The sequence below is a fragment of the Anomaloglossus baeobatrachus genome, chromosome 4 (genome assembly GCF_048569485.1).
Source record: "Anomaloglossus baeobatrachus isolate aAnoBae1 chromosome 4, aAnoBae1.hap1, whole genome shotgun sequence".
NCBI classification, from domain to species: Eukaryota; Metazoa; Chordata; class Amphibia; order Anura; family Aromobatidae; genus Anomaloglossus; species Anomaloglossus baeobatrachus.
In genome coordinates, this window is record NC_134356.1 from 309,649,229 (window position 1) to 309,675,960 (window position 26,732).

The 26,732-nt window shown below is 41.3% G+C and overlaps 1 protein-coding gene across 1 annotated transcript in view; it reads left to right on the forward strand.

Annotated features, from left to right (window-relative positions):
• Window positions 1–26,732, forward strand: part of ADAMTS20 (ADAM metallopeptidase with thrombospondin type 1 motif 20) — a 322,687-nt gene that overhangs the window by 114,383 nt on the left and 181,572 nt on the right. Inside the window, exons 9-10 of the mRNA XM_075344979.1 lie at window positions 10,395–10,541; window positions 12,934–13,075. Of these exons, the coding sequence (XP_075201094.1) occupies window positions 10,395–10,541; window positions 12,934–13,075 (289 nt within the window). The remainder of the gene's footprint in view (window positions 1–10,394; window positions 10,542–12,933; window positions 13,076–26,732) is intronic.

The following is a 26,732-nucleotide window of genomic DNA, read 5'->3' on the forward strand; positions in this document are numbered from 1 at the left end:
TTAATTAAAGGAAGGATGAATTGACGAATGTACTAAGACATTCTTGATAAAAATCTGCTGCCATCTACCAGGATGATGGATGATTAAGATGAAGTGGGTGGGGACATTTCAGCAAGACATTGATCCCAAACACACAGCCCAGGAAACTCTCGGTTGGTTTCAGAGAAAGAAAATACGGCTGTTAGAATAGCCTAACCAATTATCTGACCTGAAGCCTATAGAAAATTTATGGAAAGAACTAAAACTCAGAGTTCATTCATAAAAGGAGCCCACGGAACCTTCAGAATTTGAAGAATGTGTGGAAGAATGGGCCAAAATCACCCCTGAGCAATGCATATGACTAGTTTCTCCATACAGGAGGCATCTTGAAGCTGTCATCACTAAAAAAGGCTTTTATACAAAGTATTAAATAAATTTCATTAAGTAATATTCAATAGCTTCTCTCTGTGTCATTTCTCATTATTACACATAGCTAAATTTATGGTTTAACTTCTTTGCCTGTGTGATTGGATGGGCTTTTACTAACATCTGGTGAAAAATTCATGTGAATAGCACCTTTAGCAATATATTTACTTAGAAAATTGGTGATGTGTTCAATACTTATTTGACTCTCTGTATATATTTATAATCATGAATATATAAATATATAATTATATTGCATGAGATTCACTTACCGGCAGCAGTCGAGATAGGCACAGGTAGCGTGCTTTATATAAAAAACAGAACGCTTTATTTAAAGTCCATCAACTTCCAGGAAATTAAAACAAACAGCCTTTCTCCGGCATAAGTATAAGGAACAAGCACATTATGGCTGGACTCGCGCAAGGATTGCATCTTATCGCTCAGACCATCCTCACGTGAGTCTAAACAAACCAGTCCATATAGGTCTTTCACACGTCCTTAGACCCAGCCAGCTTCTAGCAGAGCTGACTAACAGAGGTGTTTCCACCTCCACTACCAGACCGCAAATGAGGCAGCTGCACTGCTTTGTATCGATCATTCCAAATACTGTAACAGAAGGTAAGAGAATGGTTAGTCTCACACAGCTCTAATGGCCATTCCTAAAACCCGCACCCAAAATCTGCGCCCATTAAAAAAACACATCTCAGCACTGTATGTCCTGGAGCCTGCTTCTCCTGTGTCTACATCACCGAAGCCTTCCACCTCAGTTACACATATCTGCCAGGAAGGACCTGTCCTGGTGCCTCCTTATATACCCCTCATCCTCTTCTCAATAAAGTATGTGGTCATTTTGTGGTTTATTAAAGCTTATTTATTAGTTATATGATATGATGATGCAGACCTTTTTATTCATCACTTTTTTATACGACATGGCACTGTTTTCATAATTAGCAGTGCCCACTGACTGAAAGCATGTGGAGGACATACACCTTCTTACAAAGGGACTATTTTTTTTTTCAATAGGCAAGAAGGGCGGCTTTGCACGTTGCGACATCGCACGTGCGATGTCGGTGGGGTCAAAATCGAAAGTGACGCACATCCGGCGTCACTTTCGACATCGTACTGTGTAAATGCTAGATGATACGATGAACGAGCGCAAAAACGTCGTTATCGTATCATCGTTGCATTCACCGACATTTCCATAATGCCGGTGCCGCGACAGGTACGATGTTGTTCCTCATTCCTGCGGTAGCACACATCGCTGTGTATGAAGCCGCAGGAGCGAAGAACATCTCCTTACCTGCCGCGGCCATGTGGAAGGACAGAGGTGGGCGGGATGTTTACATCCTGTGCATCTCCGCCCCTCCGTCGCTAATGGCCGCCTGCCGTGTGACGTCGCTCTGAAGGAAGGAGGCGGGTCGCCGGCCAGAGCGACGGTCGCAGGGCAGGTGAGTGCATGTGAAGCTGGCGTAGCGATGATTTTCGCTACGCCAGCTATCACACGATATCGTACCTGCGACGGGGGCGGGGACTATCGTGTGCGACATCGCAGCATCGGCTTGCGATATCGCAACGTGCAAAGCCCGCCTAAGTGTTACTGCATGTTTTCTGTAGCTGTTCTAGAAAGAAAATTACATTTTCTCTCATGTTTACAGATTACAGCTCATCTTCTGGGGTAACCATAATGTCTGTGATAGTCTTATTGTTAGGAAATATTTAAAATAATAATAATCTATTGTAAAAAATGGATAATCCTTTTAAAGCTTCTGTTTGCTTAACACTCCTGGCTTGCTCCTTTGCCCAACTCAATTATGTCATGACATTATTTGGATCCATATCACATCCTCCTTTATAGATAGACATGTAAGTGAAAGGTGATATGTCACAGACATGTCTCCTCTGGAACAATTGGTTCCTATGACAAGACTGAGCAAGGTCAGAGAACAGGCAGGCATGTCATGGGGACATAAGGAAAGTAGCAGACGTAGCACATACAGCAGGTAAAATATATACAGAGAGTCAAATAAGTATTGAATATGTAACCAATTTTCTAAGTAAATATATTTCTAAAGGTGCTATTTACATGAATTTCTCACTAGATATCAGTAACAGCCCATCTAATCACACAGGCAAAGAAGTCCAACCATATATATCCATACATTTAGTGATGTGTAATAATGAGAAATGACAGAGGTAAAAAGTATTGAACACTCTTAGGCCCGCAACACACATCCGTGCCTCGGGTATGTGTTTGGTACGTTTTTGCACATACCTGAGACACGGAGACACATGTTATTCTATGGGTGATGGCACACACGCGTAAAATCACACGGAACGTGTGTCCGTGTGATAAGTACGTGTGTGCGTTTTCCCGCACGGACATGTCCGTTTTTGGCGGCGGTCAGCACGCAGGCACGGACCCGCTAAAGTCAATGGGTCCGTGCCTGCACGGACGGCACACGGAGCATGTCCGTGTTCAGCACGTTTCATCCGTGTGCATTTTTAAACGAGCGATCCATTTTTTTTTTTTATTAAAGTCAGTCTACTTACCTTTTTTTCTGCTGTTCTCAGTCATACTTACATTGACGCTCGGTCTTTTTCTTCCCCCAGCTCATACTTACCAATCCCCGATCACCAGCGCGGCGAGGAACAGCTGTGCCGAAAATACGCGACTTCAATTCATTTGAAAATGCCGTCCGCTCATTAATCAATCTCGTATTCCCTGCTTCCCCCGCCCACAGGCGCCTATGATTGGTTGCAGTTACACACGCCCCCACGTTGAGTGACAGCTGTCTCACTGCACCAATCACAGCCGCCGGTGGGCGGGTATATACTGTACAGTGAAATAAATAAATAATTAATTTAAAAAACCGGCGTGCGGTTCCCCCCAATTTTGATACCAGCCAAGATAAAGCCATACTGGCTGAAGGCTAGTATTCTCAGGATGGGGAGCCTGACGTTCTGGGGAACCCCCCCAGCCTAACAATATCAGCCAGCAGCCGCCCGGAATTGCCGCATACAATAGATGCGACAGTTCTGGGACTCTACCCGGCTCTTCCCGATTAGCCCTGGTGCGTTGGCAATCGGGGTAATAAGGAGTTATTTGCAGCCCATAGCTGCCAATAAGTCCAAGATTAATCATGTCAAGCATCTATGAGACACCCCCAATGATTAACCTGCAAGTTAAAGTAAATAAACACACACAGTGAAAAAATCCTTTATTTAAAATAAAAAATAACAAATTCCCTCATTCACCAATTTATTATGCCCCAAATACCCATCCATATCCGGCGTAATCCACGGTGGTCCCGCGTCGCTTCCAGCTCTGCTACATGAAGGTGACAGGAGCTGCAGAAGAACCCCGCCGCTCCTGCCAGCTTCACGCACCAACTGAGGTGAGCCGCGCGATCAGCTGTGCTGTCACTGAGGTTACTCGCGGCCACCGCTGGATCCTCCACCTGTGACAGCAAGTCGCCCGAATGACAGCGATAAAGTCACAGGTGAGTTGCGGTCTCGGGTGGAGGATCCAGCTAGCCGCGGGTAACCTGAGTGTCAGCAGCGCTAATCTCGCTGCTCAATTCAGTCACTCAGGGAATTAGCGGTCACCGGTGAGTCCTTCACGGGTGACCGCTAATCAGTACACGACACAGACAGAGCCGCGGGATGACAATGAAGTCGGGTGAAGTTCACCAGAGTTCATTCTCATCGTGCAACTCTGTCTGCTGTCAGCGGGTATGTATCAAACGACATTTTACCACACACACGGACATTTCACACGGACATTTCACGTACACATACATGGACATTCCACACGCACACACGGACATTCCACACGCACACACGGATAGCATACGCCATCACACGGATGTCATACGTACTGGAGAAACACCTAAAAAAAACGCAACACGGACCCGAAAAATGGACCGTGTCACACGTAAGTTTTTTATGCGGAAGTGTGTTTTAGGCCTTACTGAAATTTATTTAATATTCTGCATAAACACCATTGTTGTTGATGACAGCTTCAGGTGTGATTTTGGCCTATTCTTTCACACAATTTTCTGTTGGTTTCAGGGCTGGTGATTGGCTGGGTCATTCTAGCAGATTTATTTTCTTTCTCTAAAACCAATTAAGAGTTACCTTGGGTGTGTGTTTGGGATCATTGTCATGCTGAAATGTCTACCTTCGTTTCATCTTCATCATGCAGGTAGATGGCAGCGGATTTTTATCAAGAATGTCTCAATACATTTGTTCATTCATACTTTCTTCAATTACATGACTTTTGCCAGTGTGACTGCAAAATAACCCCACACCATGATGCTCCCACCTCCAAACTTCATTGTTGGTGTGGTGTTTTTGGGGTGATACGCAGTGCCTTTTGGCCTCCAAACATTATGTGTATTGTAGCATCCAAAAAGTTCAATTTTGGTCTCCTCTGACCAGACTATATTCTCTAAGAATTTCATAGGTTTGTCTAAATGTTGTTGAGCAAACTCTAAACGTGTTTGAACATTCTTTTTATTGAGCAATGGAGTCTTGCATAGTGAGCAGCATACATGCCATTGAGGTTGAGTGCATTACTTATTGTTTTCTTTGAAACAATTGTACCTGCTTATTCCAGGTCGTTCTGCAGCTCTCCTCATGTGGTTTTTGGCTCTGGGACAACTATACTGATAATTCTTTTCACTTTGAAATCTTGCAGTGAGCACCTGGTCATGGCCCAGTTTATGGTGAAATTATGTTTTTTCCACTTCCGGAATATGACCTGCAACAGTGCTCACTGCAACCTTCAGCAATTTAGAAAATTTTCTATAATCAATTCCATCAATATGTTTTGCAATAAAAGGGTTACGAAGGTCTTGAAACCACTCACTGGTTTTAACCACCATGACATGTTTCTTGTGTGGCACCTTGGTAATGAGACCTTTTTATAGGCCATCAGTTGAACTAGGTGGTATTATTTTTCACAGTGGCAGGATTGCTTTGTTATTACTGATATATTTTAGATGTCATGACTTTCCATGGCTTTTTGCACTTCTCTTTATTCGTGTATTCAATACATTATCTCTGTTTCATTTCTCATTGTTACACAGGACTACATTTATTGATAACTATGGTATGATTCTTTGCCTGTGTGAATTGGGTAGATTTTGGTGAGAAATTAATATCAATAGCACCTTTGGATATACATTTACTTGGTGACATGTTAAATACTAATTTCACCCGCAGTGTAATGTATTATTTTTGTTGCCTCAAAAGGGAAATCTCTGGCTACATGACATATTATGCCTTATGACCATAAAGGAGGTCCTCCACTTATGACCCTTAAATATGTCAGAGTAGAACGTTTTTCTGTAAAAGTTTATTACAAGGACGGCCATTCATTTTAACAGGCAACATGTGATGAGACATTTTCTCTGGTTATTTTTTAAAAAAGTTATAAATCTGAAGAAAGTTTAATAAACAATAGTGGCCCAATAATGAGCCAAAAGTTTAATAATAGAATATTTTTATTGTGATTATTTATTTATAATACTACATTTAGACTTTCAGATTTCTTCCCATAAAAGAGTGCCAAGTGATTATATACAGTACATGTCACTTATTCATATGGGCGATACAAACTGTATACGTGTAGACAATTGCTAACATTATTGTGTGGGCCCTTACAGCATGCATATTGTTTACAAGGTGAGGTGCTGCCGACAATCATTTTCATGCTGACATAGATTATCCAATCCGCCAACAAACAAGATTTTGCTGCATGGTTACATGGGCCAATAATCTAAAATAAGTATTCTTATGAAGATTAGTAAATGGGTCTTTAGTTAAAAACAGTGTACATGAACATATGATGAGTTTTGAGCTCATCAGCCACAACTTTTATTTGTCTGAAGAAGGAGAAGGATATATGTTCAATGGTTTTAAGCAATAGATAACTCACCACAAGATTTCATATTTATACTCTTAGATCTATATTGAGCATTCAGTAAAGTTCAAGTACTTTTCTTCATTTTTTGACTTTCTATGTACTGGAAAGTCTATCCATAGTATACTCCAGTGACGTCTGGATCTTGCAGCAACGTGGTATTTTAAGTGTGACAGCTGTTGTGTCTATTGCACATTCTCAAAGGGTGAGCAGATAAGCTATTGTCCGCTGTTCACACATTTTCTGAAATGTCTATCTCTACTTGTCACTTTCTTTTTAGCTAAATATGTGTTAAAAGAGATTGTCCTTATTGTACCACTCCTATTAGAAGAAGTTAGATTTTAAAACATTGTATTCATAAAATCTAAAAAGCCTCGTAATTCCTATTTTAATGTAATAGTTAAAACAGAATCATGTGTTATACAATTAAATTGAGTGTCTGCTTTCTGGATAGTTTTTGGATTGTGTGTGTGTAAAATAGACATTTACTCATCGTACTCATATATCTTTATTAGAAGTTCTGCACTGTGCTTTTACTGCAGAGATCCCTTCATTGGGCCAAACCTTTGCCCTAAGAGCATCATACTCTCCCTGAAAATGGCTCCTGATGGGGGAATATAACACGCTCGAAATGTTTTTGAGTGGTTTTAATCTTCCCTGATGGACACAGTCTGCACATTATTTACGGGATATCCAGGACCTGCACAAACGCAGTTGAAAATATGGTAGTGACTATTTTACACATACTGTATTTGTAACAACTAATAATTAAGCATATAAACTCATATACAAATGGAATAGAAAAAAAAAATATCTTTAATAGCAAAATATTAAAAACTACTAAAACTGAGTCAGATACTGTATGCAGGTGGAGTAGGACATACCCTATTAAGGTTGAGCCAGTAAAGAATTGCAAAATGAGCTTAAAGGGAATCTGTCACCCTTTTGAGGGTTTTTTAGTTAATAATATGGGCATAGAAGTGGCATAAATTAGCCATACCTGTATGGCTCCTGGATGAGGGGTCGTTTTGGAAAAATAATCTTTTATACAGTCATATGAAAAAGTTTGGGCACTTCTATTAATGTTAACCTTTTTTCCTTATAACAAATTGGGTTTTTGCAACAGCTATTTCAGTTTCATATATCTAATAACTGATGCACTGAGTAATATTTCTTGATTGAAATGAGATTTATTGTACTAACAGAAAATGTGCAATCCGCATTTAAACAAAATTTGACAGGTGCAAAAGTATGGGCACCCTTATCAATTTCTTGATTTGAACACTCCTAACTACTTTTTAACAACTTACTAAAGCACTAAATTGGTTTTGTAACCTCATTGAGCTTTGAACTTCATAGGCAGGTGTATCCAATCATGAGAAAAGGTATTTAAGGTGGCCACTTGCAAGTTGTTCTCCTATTTGAATTTCCTATGAAGAGTGGCATCATGGGCTCCTCAAAACAACTCTCAAATGATCTGAAAACAAAGATTATTCAACATAGTTGTTCAGGGGAAGGATACAATAAGTTGTCTCAGAGATTTAAACTGTCAGTTTCCAGTGTGAGGAACATAGTAAGGAAATGGAAGAACACAGGTACAGTTCTTTTTAAGCCCAGAAGTGGCAGGCCAAGAAAAATATCAGAAAGGCAGAGAAGAAAAATGGTGAGAACAGCCAAGGACAATCCACAGACCACCTCCAAAGACCTGCAGCTTCATCTTGCTGCAGATGGTGTGAATGTGCATCGGTCAACAATACAGCGCACTTTGCACAAGGAGAAGCTGTATGGGAGAGTGATGCGAAAGAAGCCGTTTCTGCAAGCACGCCACAAACAGAGTCGTCTGAGGTATGCAAAAGCACATTTGGACAAGCCAGTTACATTTTGGAAGAAGGTCCTGTGGACTGATGAAACAAAGATTGAGTTGTTTGGTCATGCAAAAAGGCGTTATTCATGGAGGCAAAAAAACACGGCATTCTAAGAAAAGCACTTGCTACCCACAGTAAAATTTGGTGCAGGTTCCATCATGCTTTGGGGATGTGTGGCCAATGCCGGCACCGGGAATCTTGTTAAAGTTGAGGGTCGCATGGATTCAACTCAGTATCAGCAGATTCTTGACAATAATGTGCTAGAATCAGTGACGAAGTTGAAGTTACGCAGGGAATGGATATTTCAGCAAGACAATGATCCAAAGCACCGCTCCAAATCTACTCAGGCATTCATGCAGAGGAACAATTACAATGTTCTGGAATGGCCATCCCAGTCCCCAGACCTGAATATCATTGAAAATCTGTGGGATGATTTGACGCGTGTGGTCCATGCTTGGCGACCATCAAACTTAACTGAACTGGAATTGTTTTGTAAACAGGAATGGTCAAATATACCTTCATCCAGGATCTCGTTAAAAGCTACAGGAAGTGACTAGAGGCTGTTATTTTTGCAAAAGGAGGATCTACAAAATATTAATGTCACTTTTATGTTGAGGTGCCCATACTTTTGCACCTGTCAAATTTTGTTTAAATGCGGATTGCACATTTTCTGTTAGTACAATAAACCTCATTTCAATCCATAAATATTACTCAGTCCATCAGTTATTAGATATATGAAACTGAATAGCTGTTGCAAAAATCCAAATTGTTATAAAGAAAAAAGGTTAACATTAATAGGGGTGCCCAAACTTTTTCATATGACTGTATCTGCCAGCTTTCAGGCTATGGGGAGTGTGCTGCCTGGACGATAAGCTTGCCTCCCGTCTTCATTATACAGCACTGTTAAGGCCGCTTTACACGCTACGATTTATCTGACAATATGTTGTCGGGTGTCACATTTTTCTTAACGCACTTCCATCATCGTTAGCGACGTCGTTGCATGTGACACCTACGTGCGACTCCGAACGATCGCAAATAGGGTGAAAATCGTTGATCATTGACACATCATTCAGTTTCAAAATATTGTTTGTCGTTTGGATCGCAGCAGACATATTGGTATGTTTGACACCCTGCCAACGACGAACAACATCCACACGACTGCCTTGGTCAAACAATATATCGCTGAACGATGTAGCGTCGTTTGTGAGATGTGTACGTGTGACCACTACAAAACGACCTATGAGTGATCTCGGCAAATCGTATCAACGATCTTGGCATGTCAGATCGCTAATGAGATCACTAGCGATATCGTTGTGTGTAAAGCAACCTTTACTCACCTTCTCTTTAGTATGCCTGTGACGTCTGGTGGGTTACCGATAATCCTGTGCCTGCGCATTTCGCCTACCATCTCTCACCTGCACTGTGAAATAAGAGTGACTCTCTGGTGCTTGTGCACATCAAAATTGAAGACTGTACCCTTTCATGGGCAGTCTTCTATTTTGGGGTGCGTAGTTGCCATGGACTCAGTGCGACTTCACAGTGCAGGGCAGAGGCACCATGCAGAATGCTCAGGTGCAGGATTTCAACGTCACAGGCATACTGAAAGAAGGCAGGAAGAATCCTGTGTAACAAAGGCAGGCGGAAAGCTTATATTCTGGACAGTGCACGCCTCATAGCCTGGAATATAGAAGACATAAAAGACATAAAAGATGATTTTTGCCAAACGACTTCTCATCCAGGAGAGATAAAAAAATTGCTTAAAAGAACTGAGAGTCCAGGAGGCATACAGTTAATTTCACCTTTATGCCACCTCTTTGCCCATAGTAGTAACTAAAAAAAATTCAAAAGGCTGACAGATTCCCTTTAATGTGGCAAAAATTCATCAAGTGATATTAACCAAATGTAAATCAACAAACAACAATATCACAGTTACACATAACACTATACACCTGTAGTACTAGAAGGCAGGGGCTAGAAACCAGGAGCAACAGAGACCCAACTCATATTTTGCACAACGTGCTTCACCAGGTGATCAATCAAAAAGCATGTCCGGTATCTACTTCTGCTGGTTATTAACTCTGTTTTTTCGTACTGCAATATTGGTACTTTGTTGATTTACATTTACATGATATCACTTCATGAGTTTTTGCCAACCCTGCATTAAATTATGTAATACTGATGCCTGTTAACTTGCCATCCAGATTTAACATGCCTCATGATGACAGCTCAAAGTGCAAAGACATAGGAATTAAAAATGAATTCCATGTGATGTCAGCGGTTCTAAGCTATGACACAAGCCCGTGGACCTGGTCTAAATGCAGCCAGAAATATATCACAGAGTTCCTAGAGTAAGTAATGACACATTCTAACTGCATGTGTGCCTTTAATAAAGTAAATGTGCCTTTTTTTATGTAAAGCTATATTTTTTATTTGTAAAAAGTTCATTTTCCAAATTCTAACTTTTCTTTTCCATTTCACTTAGGCAGTTTTCATGGTTATTCCCATTTTTTTGGATAAAAGCTGGAATTTAGTTTAGAATCCTTATAATTTTCACTTGGTAGTCATTTCAATTGTATAAAACCACTACACAACCCAAACAAGGAATGTCCAAACAGCACATGGCAATAAAGGGAATGTAAAATGATTTCTAATTTTATTTCTTGCCTTCAAATAGGTTTACCTTTAAATGCAAATTAACATTTTTATTTGTATCATAAAAATGTATTGAGTTTCCATTATTCTTTTTGTATTAATACCTTATGATGTTCAATATATCTAATTGCTCTCCTTCTACAGAAAAATATTTTGATCACTTTCAGTGTTTAAAAAGGACCTGTCACTTGCTCGAAAAACTGAGTTAAATACCTTGTAAAAATCCCCACACTCTTTTTATTCTGCCGCTCTTTTCCATTTTGTGTTGCGTCTCTTCAACACAGAGATATTCACATTTATTTCTTTTACATAGTTACATAGTTACTTAGGTTGAAAAAAGACCTAGGTCCATCTAGTTCAACCTTCCTCCACCAGTTCTACATTTTGTCCCCGTGCAGCATGCAAATTCTCTGCTTGTAGTGCAACTAAGCATTTCTTCAGAGTTTTCTGTGGTGGCACTTGCTTCCATCCCTCCCTCCCAGATAGCAGCATGTGAGACTGCTAGTTGAGTTATGGAGCTGTGATTGATAGCGTCTGGAGGAAAGACGTGAAAGCCCATTCCCCTAGACAAGACTGTGAAGAAGCACCCAGTTGCACTACAAGCAGCAAATTCAAATATTGCGCTGCAAATGCCACAAATGTGAATATCTCTGCAATTTTCTGTCCTGAAACATCATCTTAGAGGACCTCAACATCCACATTGATAATCTACTCTCCCTGTTTCTCACTCATCTTCTATCTCTAACTTCCTTACTAGGCATTTTACAGCATACCAAGTCTCCTACACATGAAGACCGGAATACACTGGACCTAGCCTTCTTTTGACTTTGTTCAGTGTATCATTTTCCTAACTCCCCTCTATTGGTCTCAAGTGTACTGCTCTCTCTTGGTTTTCATCTTACCTCACTGATCACTCCTTCCGTATCTTTGCTGGATTTTCTTCTTCTCTCTCTATTTGGGTTCCTCAGGGTTTAGTCATTGGTCCCCTCCTCTTTTCTCTATATTAAAATCCTACTAAACAAACCATCACCATCTCTATGGTGATGACATTCAATTTAATACATCTTCTCCTGACAATACACTTGTAATACTACAAAATGCAATCCTTCTCCATCTATTTTCTCTAAAATTATATCCTCCATCTATCTGAAACTGAATCCATGCAAACCTGAACTTCTTGTATTTCCCACCTGTATAAACATACCTAAACCTGACATTGCAATTTTCTTGGGTGTTTCTATTATAACCCCCAAGCAACACACTCGCTGTCTTGGGGTTATATTTGACTCATATGTTTCCTTCACTCTCTATATCCAATCACTTGCTTATTCACATTATATGCAACTCAAAAATATCTCAAGGATCTGCCTTTTTCTTACCTTTGACACTGTAAAAACTCGTACTATTGTTCTGATTAATTCTCCCTCTTACTAAACTCTCCCCTCTCCAGTCTATCCTGAATGCAGCAGAAAGAGTTATATTTCTGCCCATCCTCTATACTAATTCCTCCACTGTGTGCCAATCATTGCTTTGGTTGCCCTTCCACTAAAGAGTGCAATATACATTTTTCACTTCTACGCTTTCTCACTCTTTACAGTTCTACACCTCCCCCACGTCTCAATTCTCATCACTGTCTATCACCCAACCAGTGCTCTCCGTTTCACTAATGATCTGAGACTAACGTCCTCTATAACAGAGGTTCCCAACTCCAGTCCTCAAGGCACACCAACAGTGCATGTTTTCAGGATTTCTTTAGCATTGCATGGGTGTTGGATTCAGCACCTTTGCAGGTGATTAAATTATCACCTGTGCAATACTAAGGAAATCCTGAAAACATGCACTGTTGGTGTGCCTTGAGGACTGGAGTTGGGAACCTCTGCTCTATAATACAAACCCCTCACTTTTTTCTCCAGGACTTCTTTCTTGCTGCAGCAGTTGTCTAGAATACACTCTCCAAGACAACCTGGTTTATTCCCGGTTATCACAAGTTTATGACAGTGTTTCAAAGCCATACAACTGCATACTAAGCCGAATGTTACAAGTTATAGATTTATGACATTTTATTATCTTGATTCCATTATTTTATAGCACTGGTTATGGTGAATGTCTCCTCGATAAGCCCAGTGGACATGTGTATGATTTTTCAAATCAGTTACCTGGTTTAATATATGACGCTAACAAACAATGTGAGTTGATGTTTGGTAAAGGATCACAAGTTTGTCCATATATGGTGAGTTTTTCTTTTATTTTTACGGTTAGAGGATTTAGTGCAATCTGTCTGTTTAGTATGGTACTCTAGTTTATGGATGAATGTTCAAATTTATTATTAAGTCAAAAAGATCAAAAACTTGTATTGTGCCATCTGTCTAGTATTCCAAAGAATACATTTCTGGTGCTGTAGTGAGTCTGAAGTCCAATGTGTTCTTTCTACTTGGCTATGGCACAGTTTGATTGAGCTTTTTATCATGAGATAACGTCTTAGGATTCCCAAGCACCATACACAACTGTCCACCTTGCACTCATCCAAGTGTTCGTGTGGTTTCAGTGGGGAGATCAGCCTAATAACCAAACTATAATATTTGGGATTTTGTTTTAAATTGACTGATTCTTTAAATCATCATCTGTGAGGGAAGAGTCACAGGTACCCCATGCACATTAGATGGTCATCCAGTCCATCTGAAAAAGGTGGGTTTAGCCAACTTAAGTCTAATGTATGTGGGAGCCTTTACATTTTATATTAACAGATCCACTTTAAGCATTGACAGGTATTTTGCTTGAGTTTGATGGGTTACGAAATATCAGTAGCTTTAAAGTATCAGTGTTTATTATAACCATTTCTTGCCGACACCGAAATTCTTTAAAGTGCAAAAATTGTATGGTCAAGTTTTGTAACTTTATGCTTCCATTACTTCTCTTGTACTCATCTGATGAGCTTCAGCCTTTTCTATCTCCGTTTTAACACAAGGCTTGCTTTGGTACTTTGCTTTTCTGGAAGGTTTTGTTTTCTAAGTGCACTGTGAAGCAATCTGAGTGAGAAAAAACTAGATTATACTTCCATGTACTGATAGCCTGCTACTCGGTCAAGAAACACTTGGAAAACCACAGCAAGTTGATTTTGATCATCCATCAGACTTCCAGTTCAAGTGAATACATCCTAACTTTCCCTCTGCATTAAAGGGTTATTTTCATCTCCAAGATCCTATCCAAATATGTAGTAGGTGTAATAATGATAATATTAGCAAATACATTCAATTAGAAAAGTAGTATAGTTCTCGTGATATAGCCATGTCACCAACCTCAAGTGCAGGCCATTGCAGCTTAGGTATCCATGGTTACAACCACTCATAAAGTGACAGTTACTTGCTTGTGGTCGTAACCATGGATACCTGAGCTACTGCAATGCCCTGCACATGAGATAAGCAACATATACCCTGATGAAGCCACATATGGTGGCGTAACGCATGGGGCAGGCACACCCACACTACCTACCTCACTGCTCACTTATCTTCTGGTATTGTATTGGCTCTCTTTGAGCTGTACCATATTATTCTTAGTCTTACATTTGGTGACTATGTATTGCTGTATATTGTCCTTTGGTACTGATATTTTGAGCCTATATGTTTTGTTCCATCTGATTACCTCATGAGGTTTTAGTGGTGATGTGCCATTCTGCTCATGGGTGGATTACTCCTATGATCTTCCCCATTTTTAAGTGTTCTTAATAATATTTCTCTATGTATTAATAAACTTTTTCACACTTTATGCATGCAACAAGGGGCTCCGCTTGCTTCATTCCATTATTCTAGATTTTCCCGTACATGATTGGTGTAGTTGTGCCCACTCTTTCCTATGTGTTGTGTTCTCACATGAGGTAAGTGACATAGCTAATCATGAGAGCTATACTACATTTCTAAGTGGAGGTATTACCTAATATTATTCTTACACCTACTACATATTGGGATAGGCTCTTGAAGATGGGACTACCGCTTTAACTAAGCTAAATTCAGCTTTTAGAGTTTTCAGATGACAGGATTTTGGACTGTTCCCAATAACATCTGGCAAATTTGTGAATGTAGTAACACAGCATCTGTGTACAAGTAATGCAATATACAGTACCTGGTAATAATAAGTACACCACCTTTGAAAATTAAGATTTTAATCAATATCTCACTGAACGCAAGAACAATTTCCAGAAATTTGAACAAAACAGATTCATGGAACATATTTTTAATATGTAACATAAAAGTAAGGTTGATAATATAACTTTCATTACAAAATCTTCAAACATCAAAAACTTCAACATCTAATATTTTGGATGACATTAATGATATTTTATGTACAGTACCAAGTCTTCTAGACCTGAAATGAACAAGTTGGTGACATATTGCAACATCTGTCTTTTTTTAATCTTTAAGAATGACCTTTTTAAGAGCCTAGGTGCTGGATAAAGAGTGATGCTCAACTTATTTCTTCAGAATTCCCCATAGGTACTCGATTGGGTTCAGATAAGGAGAAATACTTGGCCACTGAATCACTTTTATCTTGTAATTTTTTAGAAAGGCAACCGTGGCCTTGGAAGTGGGTTTTGGATCATTGTAATGTTGGAAAAGTGCATGTCTACCAAGGGCTTGGAATGATTGTAGCACTTTCTCTTTCACTATAGAGCAGAACATCTGTGAATTCATGATTCCATAAATCAAATACAGTGATACCTCATTGATAACACTGGGGAACAATTTGAAAAAAAAATTCTGTTGAGTTAGGTTTTTGAGCTGATTTATACTAAAATTGGCATGCTGATTCCAAAAATGTAGTCAGTTTTTTTCTATCACGTCAAGTTTTTCCTCCTCAACTTACCTGCCATAGAAGCACAATTGCACTGATTTCTGTAATAAGACTTGTTATCTGAGTACAATTCGACTCATATAGAGCTACATGGCAACTTGTAAGAGTAGTCACAACTGAGACAGTGCCTATTTCTTAAATATTTCATTTTTTGTTCATATTTGTACTATTTTAAAAAAACAAAACACTTTTTAGGTACAGTAGTTTACATATTTTTGAGAAGACAAAAATCCTATAGTTCAAAAACTTGACGTGATAGAGAAAAACTGAAATCATTTCTGGAATCAGCATCCAAAAATTAATTAAGAACAGTTGTCTGACCTAACTCCTAAAAAATTGTGTTCCCCAGTGTAATCCGTCTGAATACAATCAATGAAAACCAAAACCAATGAAAACCGAAGCAATTATTTCCATAGGACTCACTGTAAATCTAATTAATTCATTTTAGACACTCTAAAATACATACAAAAAAATACATTTTATAGAGATTAAAGATAGTGTTTAATAATAAAAACAATAAGAAATGAATAGAAAATGAATGTAAAAGGAATATTAAATGAATATAAAACACTAATATAAAGAATAAATACATTCTATCTTACAATTTTTACCTACATTTTGAAACTGACGAGTGGAGTGACACTCACATAATGCCACACATAGCCGGAGAATGCAGGGATCACCCTTTGTTTATCATGGTAGTCACGTGGGCATGCAGACAAAAGCAAATGAAAACCGAGACAATCAACGAAAACCAAAGCAAATTTTTAGTGCAAAAAAATCAATGAAAACTAAAACCAGCAATAACAGATGTCAACGAAAACCTAGGTACCACTGTATAGCTTCATGACACCTGCAGCACTCTTACAGCACCACATAAGGACACTACCACCACCATATTTCACTTTGGTGCCTGCACTGACCCAGGCTGTTTAACCCCCTAAATGCCACAATCGATATTGACATCCGCATTTCGGAGGCTGGGAGAGGGAGTGCGCTCCCTCTCCCAACTTATTGGTGCCTTTCAACGTCATCACGAGGGCCCATTCATTACCATGGCAAACGGTGATTGTCTTGACGACTGCAAGGTCAGATAGCTGCAGCAAGCCTATATACCATGCCAGGAGCATGGACTGAGAGTCTTTTGTCAGTGCAGCATTGAGAATTAAGATGCAGTGCTATCAGCAATCAGAGTGATGAAAGTTAAAATCCCGTATGAGAACTAAGCATAAAAGTAAAAAAAAGTTTAAAACAATGATGATAAAAAAATAAATATATATACAGTACAGACCAAAGGTTTGGACACATCTTCTCATCTCTAGAACAACTGTTAAGAGGAGACTTTGTGCAGCAGGCCTTCATGGTAAAATAGCTGCTAGGAAACCACTGCTAAGGACAGGCAACAAGCAGAAGAGACTTGTTTGGGCTAAAGAACACAAGGAATGGACATTAGACCAGTGGAAATCTGTGCTTGGTCTGATGAGTCCAAATTTGAGATCTTTGGATCCAACCACCGTGTCTTTGTAGAAAAGGTGAACGGATGGACTCTACATGCCTGGTTCCCACTGTGAAGCATGGAGGAGGAGGTGTGATGGTGTGGGGGTGCTTTGCTGGTGACACTGTTGGGGATTTATTCAAAATTGAAGGCATACTGAACCAGCATGGCTACCACAGCATCTTGCAGCGGCATGCTATTCCATCCGGTTTGCATTTAGTTGGACCATCATTTATTTTTCAACAGGACAATGACACCAAACACACCTCCGGGCAGTGTAAGGGCTATTTGACCAAGAAGAAGAGTGATGGGGTGCTACGTCAGATGACCTGGTCTCCACAGTCACCAGACCTGAACCCGATCGAGATGATTTGGGGTGAGCTGGACCGCAGAGTGAAGGCAAAAGGGCCAACAAGTGCCAAGTATCTCTGGGAACTCCTTCAAGACTGTTGGAAAACCATTTCCGGTGACTACCTCTTGAAGTTCATCAAGAGAATGCCAAGAGTGTGCAAAGCAGTAATCAAAGCAAAAGGTGGCTACTTTGAAGAACCTAGAATATTTTCTGCCCTGCCGTAGACTTTTTGCCACAAGTATAAAGGACACAGAGGTGTAGAAACAGTGCTGTTATCACGTCTCTGCACTTTGATTAGCTACATGCTCTGACATGTGCTTGCAGAGATAGCTGTCAATGTGTCAGGGAGTGATCACCGTGCGTAGTGAGCGGTAATTGTAACATCTCCCTACACCATGCCAATGACTGGAACTGAGCAGCTGTTGGGAAAAATAATCTTATATTCTCCATGTAGTGGCACTTCCTGCAACACAGAAGACTTGATGAAACTTATTTACCTGCAGATTACCACTTTATATAGCACTTGAACATAGCTGCTGGTTTCTGTAATGAAAAACATTTCCCTCCCTGTTTAAAAATTTGTTTTACCTCCTAGATATAATTAGCTGCCATCTGATGCTGCCAGTCTGTGTAATCTTTTACCTCCTCCCTGGCCCAGATACTGTGGTATGATCAGGGTATGTCCTTGTACAGTCAGACACATTCATTACACAGTACATAGCAGGGGCACATATATAAGATTATCTCAGCGCAGGAACAGTTTTTTAAACATACAATTGTGGAACTTATTTTTATTACAAGATCTATTGATTAAAATCAACTTTGTTAGTCTGAGAACCCATTTAAAGAATTTGAGGGGCAGGAGTGGTCTAGCCCCCTTTCCACCCTGGCTCCTCCCCGGATCCGACATTTTGGTCCAGCTGATTTAAACTAGTGTGAAAACGCCAAAAGGGGAGGAGCACAAACATTTTGCAACTTTGCAAAGCTTTTATACCAGTATTTAGGTGCTAAGGCTTTGATGAATGGGCTCCTATGTCTTGAGTATAATCAAGTAATCACCTACATAGCCCCTTAATGTTTTTTTACACCTCACCTACATTGCACCAGAATAAAAACAGTTTTGCGTACATTGACTCTCAAAAAATAAATAAATGGGCTTGAAGCCCAAACAATATTAAACCCCTAAGAATCCATTGTTAAAAAAAGAAAAGATGGTCAAAGGAGCCTAGATAGTTAAAAAAAAAAAAAAAAAAGGGGTAACCATTGGTGCTGCTGATTTATGAAAATAGCCAGAAAGGGAAGCAACAGGATTATTCTGGGATAGACAAGGCTACACATTTCAGCACTGGACCATTGCCTTCTTCAGGCCGTATCACAGTAACAGGATGAAGTTATTGACATAATAACAGAAAAAGAAAATTACATCATGGGGTTGGGTCAAAAGTTATAAAGGCACAAAAAAATAAACATTTCTAAAAAATGGTTGGATTAGAACTCCTGATTCCATCTTAAGAATGTAGTGATTCTAGCCCATGCCAATATATCAGGTCTTACAATTGTGCTTTTGTAGTTGAAATGCATCAATTAAAGTACTTGATTGCTAACGAAAGTTATAACATGAAAGGACAAATTCATAGAAAACAAAAACACAAAAAACCCTGCATACACATATAAACACATGCATACACACAGTCATACAGTGCCTTGCGAAAGTATCGGGCTCCCTTGAATTTTTTACCTTTTCCCATGTTTCAAGCTTCAAACATAAAGATAAAAAATTTAATGTTATGGTGAAGAATCAACAACAAGTGGGTGTTACGTCACCACCGGAGTCCACTCCATCGACTTCTGCTCCGATCTCCAGGCGACGCCGTGTTCCTACCGTGGATGGTGCTGGTGATGGGAGAGGAATCGATGCCAGCGGCGCCGGTGGGCGCAGGCTCCGTTCATCCACTGGTCTGAGTTTCCTGGGGATCTGCAGTGCCACGGGCTGACTGTAGGTGGCGGGTGTCTCCCAGCTGAGGTACCATCATTCAGCTACAGCCTATGGGAAGACACCACACCCTTTTTAATTCCCCTCCTGTCTGCTGACCTATACCAGAGATAGTTCTGAGAATTCTGGCTCCTGTTTCGTCCTGTGACTTCGTGTGCTGATTACCGCTTGTTTCCTGACTACCCTCCTGCCTGCTGTACTTGTACCTCGCTGCTCGATCCGGTTTTGATCTCTGCTTGTTTCTGATTACGTCTTTGCCTGCCGATTCTGTCCCTGTTCCGCAATTCCTGGTTTGACCCTGCCTGACGACTACTCTCTCAGACTGCAGCCTTCCACAGGTAGTGATCTCCAGGGCCCTGTGTAATTCCAAATCCCTGTATAGGGGTTAAAGGGTTTCAGGGTTCTGGGGGTCCTGAATGGCGAGTGGCTTTCCTCTAGCCTGTCCATTATAGCCCGTCTTAGTCTGTGGATCCAGGCAGGCGTTACAGTGGGACACAATTGTGAAGTTGAACGAAATTTATTATTTATTATTTTAAACTTTAAAAAAACAAAAAACTGAAAAGTGGGGCGTGCAATTTTTATTCATCCCCTTTAAGTTAATACTTTGTAGCACCACCTTTTGCTGCGATTACAGCTGCAAGTCGCTTGGGGTATGTGTCTATCAGTTTTGCACATCGAGAGACTGAAATTTTTGCCCATTCTTCCTTTGCAAACAGCTCGAGCTCAGTGTGGTTGGATGGAGAGCATTTGGGAACAGCAGTTTTCAGCTTTTTCCACAGATTCTCGATTGGATTCAGGTCTGGACTTTGACTTGGCCATTCTAACACCTGGATACGTTTATTTGTGAACCATTCCATTGTAGATTTTGCTTTATGTTTTGGATCATTGTCTTGTTGGAAGACAAATCTCTGCCCCAGTCTCAGGTCTTTTGCAGACTCCAACAGGTTTTCTTCAAGAATGGTCCTGTATTTGGCTCCATCCATCTTTCCATCAATTTTATCCATCTTCCCTGTGCCTGCTGAAAAAAAGCAGGCCCAAACCATGATGCTGCCACCACCATGTTTGACAGTGGGGATGGTGTGTTCAGGGTGATGAGCTGTGTTGCTTTTACGCCAAACATATCGTTTGGCATTGTGCCCAAATAGTTCGATTTTGGTTTCATCTGACCAGAGCACCTTTTTCCACATGCTTGGTGTGTCTCCCAGGTGACTTGTAACAAACTTTAAACAACACTTTATATGGATATCTTTTGAGAAATGGCTTTGTCCTAGCCACTCTTCCATAAAGGCCAGATTTGTGCAGTGTTCGACTGATTGTTGTCCCATGGACAGACTCTCCCACCTCAGCTGTAGATCTCTACAGTAAATACAGAGTGATCATGGGCCTCTTGGCTGCATCTCTGATCATTCTTCTCCTCGTTTGAGATGAAAGTTTGTATGGACGACCGGGTCTTGGTAGATTTGCAATGGTATGATACTCCTTCCATTTCAATATGATCGCTTGCACAGTGTTCCTTGGGATGTTTAAAGTTTTTGAAATATTTTTGTAATCAAATCCAGCTTTAAACGTATCAACAGTATCATGGACCTGCGTGTTGTGTTCCTTGGTCTTCATAATGTTATCTGCGCTTTAAGGGCACGCTCACACGAGCGTGAAAAGCGGACGAGTGCAATGCGAGAAAATCTCGCACTGCGCTCTGACCAATATCAGTCAATGAGAGAAAGCAGTTGGTCAGCTTTTCTCGCATCCAGATTCTGGCTGTGAGAAAAGTCGCAACATGCTGCGATTTTCTGCGAGAGCCATATCACTCGCACCTATTCAAGTGAATGGGTATGAGAGAAACATCGGACTGCACTCGGATGTTATCCCAGTGCAGTGCAATATACGCACAGGCTGACAATGGAGGAGATGGAGGGGATTAACCCCTCCCTCTCCTCCACAGCGCTTGCCCTCAGCTTCACAGCTGTGTCCCGATTGCAAGATCGTGTCAGTCGCATGATACTCGGCTCACACTCGCAGCAGAGCCTGAGTCAGGGTCATTAGCATATCACATCCGATGCTCTTCCATCGGATGCCATACGTTCGTGTGAGTCCAGCCTAAACAGAACACTGAGACTATCACAGAGCAGGTGCATTTATACGGAGACTTGATTACACACAGTGGCTTAGATTTATCATCATCAGTCATTTAGGACAACATTGGATCATTCAGAGATCCTCAAGGAACTTCTGGAGTGAGTTTGCTGCACTGAAAGTAAAGGGGATGAATAATATTGCACGTCCCAATTTTCAGTTATTTTTTTTTACATTTCGTTCAACTTCACAATTGTGTCCTACTTGTTTTTGATTCTTTTCCATAACATTACAATTTTTATCTTTATGTTTGAAGCCTGAAATGTGGGAAAAGGTTGAAAAATTCAAGGGAGCCAAATACTTTCGCAAAGCACAGTACATACATACATGTAGACACACATACATGAGTAAAAAGGGATGACTTTAAGAAATATTGATAAAACCAATCACAAACCTAAAAGGCTGTTTTAACAATATCATTAAGTTTATTTGCGTACAAACCTAGTTTCAGAAGCCAGACAAGCACTATAAGAAGGTACCTGACTAGTCCAGTGCAGATCCCATCCATATTCTCTTCACCCCTCTCTGGTTGATTGAGAGGTCTTTCCTATTTTCAATCAATGTTTTCCCTGAAACTTTGCAGCTTTTCAGAGTAATCCATACCAGATTGCAATCATACAGCCGAGCTCTGGTTCATGCTGGCCATAGTTCAGTGGTTCAGACAGAATTAATCTTTTCACAGGTTCCCTTTAAGGAATAGGTCTCAAATTGCCCTTCCTAGCTTTATAGTGCATTTGTTATTACCTGTGTTGAAGCTTTATTTCTAGCCCCCAAGAAAATTACACACACACAGGCCAGAGTATATGAAAACATTTTTTTTTTCCGGGGCTAAAATGTATGAAAATACATTCCACTCAGTTTGCAATTAATTACATAATTTCTTTTATAGTTTTTTTTTTCAAAAAAGTAACTTTTTATGGGTAAAAGTGATTTTTTACCTCAACTATTTTTACATTCTTTTTTTTTTTTTTTACACATTTTGGGTCCGATTCATCAAGACCAGCATTGTGCATGCTTCTTCATGAATCTGTAGCGTCTGACGAGTGGAGAGCACCTTTGTGCAGTACGCCAGAAATCTCACTCCAGTACACAACGCCACAGCTGGTTATCAATTAGACAAACTGTGGTGTCCCGTCCCAGTTTCATCCATTTTGTCAAAGCAGGGAAAGACTGTCATTAAAATGCCAAGAGTAGCAAAATTTCGGCGCAAATTCGAGTTGCGCCGAAATTTTACAACTTTTCAAAGCTTTTACAACAGAAGTCTGGCATGACAGTTTTGATGATTTCAGCACTTTTTTTAAACTTTTTTTTTTTTTTTTTGCTGCTTCAATATATAATCGTCTGATTAAAATGAGACAGTTATACATTTGTATTGCTCTTTAGTGTCAGACTGAGGTGCCAAGGACAATCAGGGAGCCCTTCATTCAGCACCATCCAATATTACCTGACCCTTGTTCACAAATTAGCCTATGCTGCCAGTGGCGTACCGTCCATAGAGGCAGACCACGCCACTGCTACGGGGCCTGTGAGGTGGAGGGGCCCGGAGGCAGCTGCCCGCTCTGTGTACATTTTCACTTTCTCTTTCATGCCCCCATGGCGTCACCAAGCAGCTGATTAAGGCCGCTGGGTACCCGCACGAATTCTATAGCTGAAGGCAATGCAGAGATGCAGTCTCACTCACTGCACACGGTGCACGGCCTGTGCTGAAGAGGAGGGAGTGGCCAGGCAGCTTCTTCTTCCAGTCAGAGAGCAGTGAGAGATGCCAGGAGAAAAACAGCCAATCAGGAGAGGGGGCAGAGCTTCTTCAGTACAGCGCGGGAGAAACAAAGATGAACAGGAAAACAGAGTAGAGACCATAGAAAAGAGAGATCAAACAAAGCATTAAAAACAGTGAGAAGCAGAGAACAGAAGGAATTGAAAGAGAAAGCAGAGGAGAGGAGGAGACGCCAGGAGGACTGACAGGAAGTGCAGCAGTGAGGCCGGAGTCACTGACGACCTCTCACATCACAGGAGCAGGTTTTATAATGTACAAATGTCTGCCTGTAACTACAGAAACTGCCCTGTGCTGTGCCATTACACTGTGTGTGTGTGTGTGTGTGTGTGTGTGCGCGTGCTGCTCCTGAGCTGCGTCGTGTGTGTGTGTGTGCTGCTCCTGAGCTGTGTCGTGTGTGTGTTGCTCCTGTGCTGTGCCATTACTGTGTTGTGGCTATGTGTGTTGCTCCTGTGCCATCACTGTGTATGTTTGTGTGTGTGCTGCTCCTGAGCTGTGCCATGTGTGTTGCTCCTGTGCCATCACTGTGTGTGTGTGTGTGTGTGTGTTGTGGCTGTGTGTGTGTTGCTCCTCTGCTGTGCCATCACTGTGTGTGTTTGCGTGTGTGCTGCTCCTGAGCTGTGCCATGTGTGTTGCTACTGTGCTGTGCCATCAGTGTGTGTGTGTGGCTGTGTGTGTGTCTGTGTGTGTGTGTGGCTGTGTGTGTCTGGCTGTGTGTGTGTGTTGCTCCTGTGCTGTGCCATCACTGTGTGTGTGTGTGTGTGTGTGTGGCTGTGTGTGTGTTGTGGCTGTATGTGTTGTGGCTGTATGTGTTGTGGCTGTATGTGTTGTGGCTTTGTGTGTGCTGTGGCTTTGTGTGTGTGGCTGTGGCTGTGTGTGTAGCTGTGGCTTTGTCTGGCTGTGGCTGTGTGTGGCTTTGTGTGTGTGGATGTGGCTGTGGCTTTGTGTGTGTGGCTGTGTGTATATGTGGCTGTGTGTGTGTGGCTGTGTGTGTGGCTGTGGCTTTGTGTGTGGCTGTGTGTGTGGCTGTGTGTGTGTGTGTGGCTGTGTGTTGTGGCTGTGTGTGTGGCTGTGGCTTTGTGTGTGTGTGGCTGTGTGTGGCTGTGGCTGTGTGTGGCTGTGGCTGTGTGTGTGGCTGTGTGTGTGGCTGTGGCTTTGTGTGTGGCTGTGGCTTTGTGTGTGGCTGTGTGTGTGGCTGTGGCTGTGTGTGGCTGTGGCTGTGTGTGTGTGGCTGTGTATATGTGTGGCTGTGTGTGTGTGTGTGGCTGTGTGTGTGTGGCTGTGTGTGTGTGGCTGTGTGTGTGTGGCTGTGGCTGTGTGGCTGTGTGTGTGTGGCTGTGTGTGTGTGTGGCTGTGTGTGTGTGGCTGTGTGTGGCTGTGTGTGTGTGGCTGTGTGTGTGTGGCTGTGTGTGTGTGTTTGTGGCTGTGTGTGTGTGTGGCTGTGTGTGTGTGGCTGTGTGTGTGTGGCTGTCTGTGTGTGTGTGTAGCTGTGTGTGGCTGTGTGTGTGTGTGTGGCTTTGTGTGTGTGGCTTTGTGTGTGTGGCTGTGTGTGTGTGTGGCTGTGTGTGTGTTATATATGTACTTTGTAGACTTTTACTGTATTTCCTAATGCTATAAAGGGGGTCATAATTGTTACCATTAAATGGGGAGACAGATGTGAAAATGTATATTGTGTGTGCGGTGAGGGACATGAAGAAGGACATCCCTACTTTAGGCAAAGTTCTAATATTGCAGATTTTTTTGGGGATTTGCGGTGTGAATTTACTGGTCTTGGTGCAGTGGGCTCTGCTCAGTAACAGGACGGTGATTATATTCAGACTCTATGTGGTGATATTTGGTCATGGAGTGGCGGCATTATTTTGCAATGTATTATTGACCTTGGTATGGTGGGTGTTGTTCAGTAACACTGTGTAGTATGTATTATTTCTAACTATAACCTGCCCGCAGTAACGTGTATGTCACCCGCAGTAACGTGTGCCGGCCCCCAGTAGCATGTATGATGATTATGTTATTATTTTGTTGTAATTTTTTTTTTTTTTTTATTGGTGGGGGAAGGGGCCCATTCAGACTTTTGCTATGGGGCCCCATGATTTCTATGTACGCCCCTGTATGCTGCTATTTAATAAACTGGATAGCTTGTTAAATGAACAATGAGATGCTGCTTTTGTCTGTACATGGTGCGTTAAGTGTACTGTGCAAAACACTACTTATGTAAGGAGCGGGAACCCGGCAAGATTCACCTGTTTGGCTGTGGGCCAGGCCAAAGATCACCCGGGAACACTGTATAAGTGGAACTGTTACTACGCTGCTGGAGATATGACACACATCCAGGAGAGGTATAATACAAGGTGGTTTAATTCAACGCGTTTCGAAGTGTAACCACACTTCTTCCTCAGGAAATCCACCAGTATGTGGGCCAGGCCAAGCATTTTGCTAGCGTCAAAGATCTGGTTCAAACTTCTTTCCCAAAGCCCCGGGTCTCCTGCAACCGCTAAAATGAACTATGTCTATTTTCACCCAAAAAAAGATAAATCCTGTGATAGAGAATGAAGCAAAAGCTCTATCACTACTCGTTTCCTAAGATGAAGACTGCTATAGGCCTTCAACTTACAAGATATTAGTGTGCTCACTCAGGCAGTGTGATAACATCATTGCATCACGCTGCTTCTGCAGGCCCCCCATAGAAGGGGAGACTGAGGCTGTGGTGCCAAGAATCAAGAGTACGTGAGTATAAACTTTGTTTTCTTTATATGTGTGTATATATATATTATACATTATGGGGGTCATAATAAAGAATATAAGAGGTTGTAGGGGCAATCATACTATATATAGGGAGACATGGGGGCCAAAATAAAGCATATAAGAGATTGTGGGGACCATAATAGAGTATATAAGAAATTGTGGGGGCCATTAGAAAGCATATAAGAGGTTGTGGGGGCACATAATACTATATATATAGAGAGAAGTGGGGGTTATAATGAGCTATATAGGAGACTGTAAGGGCTATTGTATTATATATATGGAGCTGTGTGAGGCCATTGAATCCCTTCTCAATCTTTGATGTACTGGTTCATCAAAAGTCATGTCCTTGCCTTTGTGTGGAGCCCGCATCATTCCCCACACATGACGGCTGATTTTATCGCTCGTCATGTGCCTCTAAGAGCCACGGGTGGATCAGAGATCTTCCTGCAGCTGTTAACCAGTTAAATCCTGTTGAAAATCTTTGACAGTGGCATTCAATAAACACCAGCGGGAGCACATCATTCCACGCCGCTCCCATCGGTGCGCCCATGACATG